The sequence below is a fragment of the Alligator sinensis genome, unplaced genomic scaffold (assembly GCF_000455745.1).
Source record: "Alligator sinensis unplaced genomic scaffold, ASM45574v1 scaffold822_1, whole genome shotgun sequence".
Lineage (NCBI taxonomy): Eukaryota > Metazoa > Chordata > Crocodylia > Alligatoridae > Alligator > Alligator sinensis.
The window spans coordinates 854,271-863,564 of record NW_005842638.1 but is presented as its reverse complement, the minus strand read 5'-3'; the positions used below and the strand labels follow the sequence as shown (position 1 = coordinate 863,564).

The window sequence follows — 9,294 nt, the reverse complement described above, 5'->3', positions numbered from 1 at the left end:
TCACTAAACCTGGATTGATATTTCCCAAATCAAATAAATCAAAGGTGGAAAACATCTAGAGTATCTTTTCTGTATTCCAGTCAATACAGGAATGAAAGCTCATGCTTCTTTGAAGCAGTTAGTCTCCAAGGTGCCCTGCCTTACCTTCTTCCTGGGATGGTTCTTGAGCATTTTATCCTGTTCAGTTTCAAATGTCTCAAGTGATGGAACATCTGTTATTTTTCTTGTGAGGAAACTGTTGCCTAAAAAGTGGCATTGCTAAGAAACTCATTTGATAGGGTAAAGTATCCTTTATTCTTAATTTCATATCATTATCCCTAGTGATAGTTCTTTGAGCATATCCACCTTGGAAATAGAACCTTTCTGGCTTGCTGGAGTAATAACAACTGGGGTCTTGTATTTTCTTTCTTTTGATTTCTTATTTTTCATGATGTTTGCATCATTTTCTATGACCATTTCAGCTATAGCCTGTGGCAAAGAGCTAGAAGCATGAAATTTTGCTGTTATGCCGTGTGCAGATAAAAATGCTGTATTTGAAATGTAGCACTGACAAAATTTAAGCAGCAAATACCAGGACGATTATGAATTTTGAAGGTATTTTTCCTTAGTACTGGGATGTCTAGTTTATGGTTCCATGTTGCTCTGCATAGCTGTTCAGGAGAACTACTTCACTATAGCATTATCTTCTAAATAGGCTTTGACTACAAAACTTGTAATGTTCTGGTGGCATTGGAACAACAGTCACCTGATATTGCCCAGGGTGTTCATCTACACAGGAATGAAGAAGATGTTGGTGCTGGAGATCAGGTAATCACAAGTCATTCACATTAAAAAAAAGAAAACAATGGGGGGGAGAACCATTGCAAATGTCAGTTCAATAAATGATGTGCTAATAAACTCAAAACTCTGTTAGTTGCACTTACCATGTTATCCTTTGATAAAGAGAAAAAAAAAACTTCTGAAAAAGTTATGGGGAGAGAGTGAGTATAGTATTTGCTAATACTCTACTTAATAACATTTTTATAATATTTTCTAAATCAAAATCAGTATGGTCACAGTTCATGAGAATTTGCACAATTTTATCCTAACCTGACATATGACAGAAAATACATTTGTTTGGCTACCTTGGGTACATACCATCAAATTCATCTCTGGTTACGGACACACGTACATTTAGGAGGGCATTTCAAAAGGGCAACAGCTGTTACATTCTAAATAATATGTGTGAATGAGATGAGAAGTATTCAAATGCATCAAAAGTGTTCCAGCTTTAACACTATATCAAGGTTAAATTTGGTCCATGCTGCAGATCTAGGAATCAACCCTTAGCTGGTGTGGGAAGTTGGGGGAGCTATGATGATTAGTATTTTAGCACTTGGGAAAGTTAGCATTTTTGGATATGCTTTACATTTCTGTTTGAGTAGATGTAGATTTATAAGATGGATATATGGGCAGCAGGATTTGCCCCATAAGATCAAATAAATAAAACACATACAGTTATATGGGACATCAACCTTTTTACATACCTCATGAGATTTTTACATTGCAGAAAGGTGCTCTGAGCTTAAGCAAGATGGGAGCATTTGTTAATTGAATCCAATTGTGCCAGAACATTTGTAATTCTCATTTATTTCCCAGAGGCAGCGGCATGTTTTATTATAGTAGGTGTTCCACATAATTAAGACTGTCCAAGTGTACTTCTGTGAGCTGAATAGCATATGTAGATAATTACAGTGTATCCCCAAGACATCGGCACTAGTATAAAAGCTCATACCGAAGCAAGTGTGATTGTGTAGTTAACATTTACAGTTGTTCCCATTAGCTGTACTATCTAGTTTATGGTAATGTTGTTGAGAATCATAAAATAGAGCTATCATAGAACCTTGGAAGCAATGTAATATTACTGAAAATCCCCAGGAGGGTTAAATTAACAATTTCATTTTTATCACCACAGGCGCACAAGTTTTCTACCAAATGCCAGTGTATCTCAATATCTTAAGCACTTATATAGCCTTCATTCCTACAGTATCTAAGCACATAATAGTCTTTAATGTATTTATCCTCACAACATCCTATGAAGTAGGGAAGTGCCAGTTTCCTCATCTGTATCATTTTCCACATTCCCATAGATGGGGACCTGAGGTGCTGAGACTAAGTGACTTGCCCAGAGTTACACAGTTCTGTGCCAGAGTAGGAATTGATTGAAGTTCTTTGAAAGCCTAGGAAGCTGACTTGATCTCTGGACACTGCTTCTTCTCTGCACTCCTGAAATTACATACATCACCTGTAATGAAATGCCTGTGAGTGTGGCTAGTACAGGCATGTTGCCATGGAAAATTTTCCACTGAAAATGTTTTTTGATAAAATAGAAATTTTCACAAAAAGTGCAATTTTTGGAGAAGATTTTGGCTTTTTATCAAATACTTTTTAGCCAAAAAACTAAAACCTGTTTGGCCAGAAATTGAAAACGTTGAGGGTAGAGACTATTCCTAATGATGTGTTTACGAGTTCTTGATTTAGTTGAAGCCTTCTAAGGTTTGTCTGTAACACCGATGATAATAAAAGGTTGATCAAATGCCCTGTTTCCTTTTTGCATGCAGTGGAATCTTGTGGTCTCCAGCCACTATTGTACTACTATAATCACTGGCTGAAATATATATTCTCCTCTGCCATAATAGGGTTTGATGTTTGGTTATGCAACAGATGAGACAGAGGAATGTATGCCTCTAACAATTATCCTTGCTCACAAACTGAATGCCAAGTTAGCAGAGATGAGGCGCAGTGGTGAACTCCCTTGGCTGAGACCTGACTCTAAAACACAGGTAAGCATTGCCTTTGCTTCAGTTTTTCTCTTTCCTGAATACAGGAGTAGCTTGTGGAAGAATGTTTTCAAGCCTTGATCACTTGTGGGCAGGTAATAGCCATGAATTTATCTATCTGATTGAGTACAATTATCTTTTACAATTTCTCTCCTCCTCAAATAATGATTGTTAATGGTCTGTTTTATTCAGCATGTCACTTCATGTCAGGGGGGGGCAAAATGAGGCCTGTGGGCCAGATGGGGCCTGCCAGACCATTCTATCCGGCCAGGAGGGCCCCCCAAAAATTTAGAAAACTAATATTTATCTGCCCCTGGCTGTCTGTCATGCAGCCCTCAATGGCTTGACAACACTCAGTAAGCGGCCCTCTGCCCGAAGTAATTGCCCACCCCTGCTTTGTGTGAATTGCCTAGGACTCACAGAACATAGCCTGTTGTATGATCTCATCTTTCTGGTAGCACATAAAGTAGTTCCTCTGCTCATGGTATAATCTCTTGGGTGTAACATAAAACTGTTTGCATGCACCTAGATATTTGAGACAAGGTATTGCATAGCAGTGGAGGAATATTTATCTCTGGTGTACAAAGATCCAGGTGTTTAGGGTTAGGAAATCTTAAGGCTTTGTTTTTGCCTGTAAATTTTAGGACTGAAATTTTCAAAGGAGCCTAAGGATTTTAGTTTCAGTTGTACTAAGAGCCTACTTAGACTCCTTTTGAAAATTGCCACCTAAATAAAGGGTTTTGCTAGGGAGTGAATGATGCAAAAGGATAAAATACTCCTTTTGTGCATAGCCTTTTTGAACCTGAGTCACCAACATGGGCATGTCCCCAGGAGTGTACAAGTGTGGTTTGCAGTGCCACAAACCCATCTATGGCACTGCAAACCACATGTACCGCATGTGCTATTGTTCATCATGTTGCTAATTTGCAGTGTAGCATTTTTTTTGACAATGGGATCTCCAAAACTGCCCCCCAAAAAGTGGCGCAGTGCACGTGGCTGCAGCATGAGCCACCCAAAATCAGAGTCTGGCTGGCCAGAGACATACTCTAGCTGCTGGCTAGGCTCCATGTGCCTGGATTGTCCCCTGCTGTAGCCCTGGGAGGTCCCCCAAACTCCAGGTAAGCAGCTACCTGTTCCTTATGTATTAAGACCCAGTATCTGGTATAGAATGGCAATTCATCATACAATCATTTCTTGTTTCCCCCTCATTTCTCTTTCAGGTCACTGTTCAGTATGTCCAGGAAAAAGGAGCCGTGATCCCAGTCCGTGTTCACACCATTGTGATATCTGTGCAGCACGATGAAGGCATTTCACTGGAGACTATGCAGAAAGCTCTGAAGGACCGTGTGATTTTAGCTGTAGTTCCTGCCAAATACTTGGATGAGAAAACTATTTATCACCTTCAGCCCAGTGGACGTTTTGTTATTGGAGGGCCACAGGTATGTGGTTATTTCTTATATCTTGATTCTTCCACCAGTTTGCCCAGCATATGTTTCTAACAGAAGAAAATAATGCTGCAACTTTTAAATCAGTGACAGTTTTATTTATTTAAATGGGAACAGGACCAAGTGCTTAATGCACTGGATTCCAAAGAAACCTTTGAATATCCTGTCAGCATGGTATAATCTCAGGGCCCCTGCATATAAGAAACTTAGGTCAAATATTGTTGGGTTCTGGGCTCCAATAGCTCCTGTTCATTTCAGCATCTCACAAAATCACACCCTCAGTGGGTGTGTCTGTATGCACATTATCACACTTTAATTAATGTGCATTAAATCTAGTACTCCCATTGTGAAGTACTAGGAAAATGTGCATTAGCCTACCTTAATGCACATTAACTAAAGAGCATGGGGTGTCTATACCTGTGCTCAGGGGTGAAGGGGAGGGGCACTTTAATTGAAGCAGCTCTGAGAGTACTCAGAGGGCTCTGAGAGCCACTCTGATTAAAGTGCCCACAGTGTCACATGTGTTCAGCACCCCGCACTTCAAAATTGTGGTGGGGGTGCTTTAACTAAAGCTCATCAAATGAGCTTTAAAACATCCTCACTGCCATTTTGAAATGCGAGGACACTGAATACTCATGATGAAGAGGCTGCTGGAGCATGCTAATTAGCACGCTCCAGCAGACTTTCTGCAGACTAGATTAATCGAATCTGCTGTGACGTGTGCTAATTAGCACATGTTGGAGCAGAGGTCCATCATGTGTATAGGTGTCCATGGTTTTTAAGTGATGCTTAATGTGCATTAAGATAGGCTGATGCACATTAAAGTGCACCCAGTATGCTCACAAGAGAAACACCCATCAAACTAAATGGGTTGTCCAGTTGTTTATCTGCTGTTTGCTGGGAGGCCTGAATTTCAGATTTGTGCAGCACACAGTTCTGTAAGAAGACAATGAGAGCTGCAGGTGCTTAACATCCCTGAAAATCCAACCCAAGGCAGGCATCTCTTAGGGAACAAAAGGAATGAGGGGTTTGTCTGATTGAGATCTAGGAGTCAGGATTTAGGGCTTGATCATGATAGAAGCTAGTGGCTAAACTCCTCATTGACTGCAGGAACAGACCATTGGTCAAAGATGTATTTGTAAAATATCTTTTGATTTCACGGTTAGTTCCACTTTCCCCTTTGATTCTTCTTTCTTTAATTAGGCCAGTAGCATTTTGATCTTTCACTTAAAAGGGACATTCCTGAATTTTATTTTGGTCCCAGGCAGATGTTTTTAATAGGAAGCTCCTAAAATGACCGTTAACTTGGCATCATAGTATTGGCTCCAGGAGTTTTCAGGTAGCAAATACAAATGTTGAACAGAAGCATTTCTTAGAAAGACTGAGCAAACCTTCACAGAAAACCTGGGACAATGTTTGTTCAGTGCTATTAAAAATGGGAAAAATGGAAATAGGAAATATAGATATTTGCAGATAGTATCAGGAGTGTACAGCATGTTGCCAAAATTAATTCATCATTCTGCCAAACAAGAAATTTTTACTAGAAATGTTTGGTTAATGATAATATTATTAACAAAAGGAAGCTATACACCATTAGCATCCTACCTGGCATAATCCCCATTGGCAATAATTGGCCCTATAAACAAGTATATGAAGCCCACTGTGGCAACCATTATAAATTGCTGTTTTCTTCTGTATTTATGGTGTTCTGAATAGTCTCAAATAGATCTAACATCACAAACAAAACAAAACAAAAAAGCAAAAAGGAAAGGCAACAAAACTAGCATTACAAGCCTGGCCTTTTGGGAATCCGAATCAATTTCCACTCCTTCCTCAGTGATACTTCATGTTTTCAAAGCTAATGATGACTTTCATTTTGGCCTTGGCAAGTTAAGAATTACAGTAGAGTTCTGAGTTGGAATATGGTTGTAGCTTTGATGTTCTAGGAAATATGCAAAGCAAAGGGTTTTTGTGATATCTTTTATTAGACCAACAGTATAGTTAGGAGAGATGTTAAACAAACTGTCAGGCACAAAGTGCTCTTCTTCAAATCTGGGACAGAAGCAAGTGCAGCCTAAATTAATACCAGATAAAGTAAGGTCTCGTGTTTAACTCTCTATGTAAAAGAGGCACTTGAGGGAATGTGGGAGGACTTTAAACTTGGGGCAAAGAAAAGTTATCAGAAATAGTTTCAAAGCAAGAGAAATTTAGTTGAATGAATAACCTAATTATGGAAAAGAACAAGACCATTCAGCGGGGAAAAGTATTCCTGCAGATCCAGCAGGGGCAGGGGAGGGCAGCCACAGGCAAAGGTGTGGAGGAGTGAGGGGTGTTTATTTCCTGGGGTCTGAAGTCACACTAACACGTGCTCTGGCAGATTAGGCTGCACTTGCTTCTTTCCCATACCTGAAGAAAGGTACCTTGTGCCCAATAAGTTTTCTAACATCTTTCCCAACTATACAGTTTGTCCAGCAACTGATATCACCAAAAACTCCTTACTTCTTAGTATCATCTTAACAGCACCTAGTGATGATATTCACATTAAAACTGGTCTTAGAGTGACCTTTCACACAATTTATAAATGTATGTATTTTAGTTTAGATACTTTAACAAGTGATCCATGTTTGAATGCATTGTGGCTCACATCCACATCTCATTCTCTTTTACTTGGTCCTTCCATTAAGTAAATTAAGTTCATGAAACATATTAATCATTCTCATTGCAACTTACTGAATTCAGACCTTCCATTTGTGATCACACAGTCAGTTGCAACGAAAATGTAAGGTCTGAATTCACTACAAATATAAATTATAAATTAATTCTGAGTCTAACAGAGTAGTTCCAGATGGAGGGAGATTTTATTAAAGATGAAATACATGCATTTCCAACTTTAGTCCCAAGTCAGTCTACATACAGCATTAATATGCTTTAATGCCTGCACATGTAGATGCCGCCTATTTCTGCTTACTATGCAGTAAATTTAAGCCGGCGTAAATGCATGTGTAGACATACCCTGTTTCCTGTTCCCTGCCCTGTACTCACCACCCAGAATTCAGTCTTTCTGTTCCTTACCCTGTGCTTCCTGTCTGTTCTACTGCTCTGATTTCTGCTCTCTGCCCTATCTGCCAGTATGTTCCCTGACCCTCCCTGATCTGCTGCGTGCCATACACAGAAGCTACCCATGCCACTAGTGGCATGTGTGCCACAGATTGGCCACCTATCTTATATAATAATAAACTTTAAATGACTCAGAACCACTAGGTTTGTTCATAACTAATTTCTGCCTTTATGTTCCCATCTCTGTTGTCTTCATATCCAGTATGTTGCTTCTACTTGTTGTGCCTCGTTTTAAATCAATTTGGTAAAAGGAATATGTTTTCCTATATATTTACAAAATAGCCAGCATAATCAGATAAACTCTGAGCAAATGACAACCTGATCTTCCTCTTGTTATATCAACAGAAACCCCTTTATGTTAATTCAGTGAGATAACTTAATTGCTACTGTCATTTCCCAGGAAAAACTTGATTTCAGGCAGTTTCCTTTTCTGCAAGGAAATTATTGTCATCATAAAAACTTTTAAAAGATTATTCTTTTGAGAAAATTCATCTTTAGGATTTAATTTGTGAAATTCTTTTTCCACAAGGAAAAAGAAGAGAAGACACTAGCTAATAAATGCTAAAGAAGTGACATTTGTGTTACTATCTCAGGGTGATGCTGGCGTTACTGGTCGAAAGATCATTGTGGACACATATGGTGGATGGGGAGCTCATGGAGGTGGTGCCTTTTCAGGCAAGGACTATACAAAAGTTGACCGATCGGCAGCATATGCAGCTCGCTGGGTGGCTAAATCATTGGTGAAAGCTGGTCTATGTCGTCGCGTTCTAGTTCAAGTACATTTGATTTTTTTTTAACAGAAATTGTTCCTTTTTACCCTTTCCTTTAAAAATCTCCCTTAAAATGTGTTTATGTAGAAGAGATCAAGCAGCATGTCTTAGCTATCATAGTTGTGATAATATCTGAAGTGGTGTGAGTGGATAGAAATTAGAAGTGTTTGGAAGGATGGAAGCTTGATGAATTCAAAAGGAAAGAAGAAAGGAAGATCTGTTTTCTGCCAGGCTTTCAGAACACCAGCCTTTTATGCTTATTTATTGGAAGTTATCTTGACATGTACTATCACAGTGGAAATAGTTGCATAGACAGACAGATAAACTCTGGTGCTGCCTAGGCAACAGGAGAGAAGTATGGTGCTTGTGTATACTTTGTACTAATTCAGACTGAAGATTTAGATCCAGTGTGTGACTGGCCATGTCAATGAGATAATCACTGGAGATAATCCTGTTGGTGAATAAGGTACACAGAAGGTCCTAGGAAACACAATAAGTTTTCAAAGAATTTAGAACCTCTGAGTGTTGTTACAATTTGAGCAAAAGTTGGCAGTGGGCAGGAAGTGAAGGAAAAGCCTTTTTTTTTCTGAGATGAGACACCCATCCCTTATAAGAATGTTTTGTTCTATTATGTATCCTGCTGGCCACATGCTTCTTACCACTCTTTCTTTGTGCCAAAGGTTTCTTATGCCATTGGAGTGGCTGAGCCACTCTCTATTTCACTGTTCACTTATGGAACCTCTCAGAAAACAGAGCGAGAGCTGTTAGGTATTGTTCACAAGAACTTTGATCTTCGACCTGGAGTCATTGTAAGGTGAGGATGTGAGAAAAACAAAGTGAATACATGCTGGAAGTCCTCCTTACAGGTGTATAGTCTTTCCAGATGGAAAGAACATCCTAGATCAGCCTGTTCAACCACTTGGCTACTATAGAATTGAATCACATAGTATAAAAAAGTTATTTTAACAGTTTGTACAGATCATACATATTTATGAACCAAGCAGTGTGCTTCATCTTTTAAGGGGTAAGATGTTATGCCTAGCTTTCTTTTGGAATTATATGTGCTTAGCTGGTAGTCACCCCCTCAGATTTTGGTCCTCTGCTGGGGTAAATAAAGTTACAGTGTTCTGTGGCATGTGGAGT

At 39.2% G+C, this 9,294-nt stretch overlaps 1 protein-coding gene across 5 annotated transcripts in view; it reads left to right on the top strand.

Annotated features, from left to right (window-relative positions):
• Window positions 1–9,294, top strand: part of LOC102380931 (S-adenosylmethionine synthase) — a 38,822-nt gene that overhangs the window by 23,191 nt on the left and 6,337 nt on the right. For all 5 annotated transcript variants that reach the window (XR_003096194.1, XR_003096192.1, XR_003096193.1 and 2 more), the window contains exons 4-8: window positions 695–807; window positions 2,679–2,822; window positions 4,040–4,258; window positions 7,975–8,157; window positions 8,832–8,965. Coding sequence is in view for 1 of the 5 variants with exons in the window: in XM_006033480.3 (XP_006033542.1) it covers window positions 695–807; window positions 2,679–2,822; window positions 4,040–4,258; window positions 7,975–8,157; window positions 8,832–8,965 (793 nt within the window). In the remaining 4 variants the exon portion in view is untranslated. The remainder of the gene's footprint in view (window positions 1–694; window positions 808–2,678; window positions 2,823–4,039; window positions 4,259–7,974; window positions 8,158–8,831; window positions 8,966–9,294) is intronic.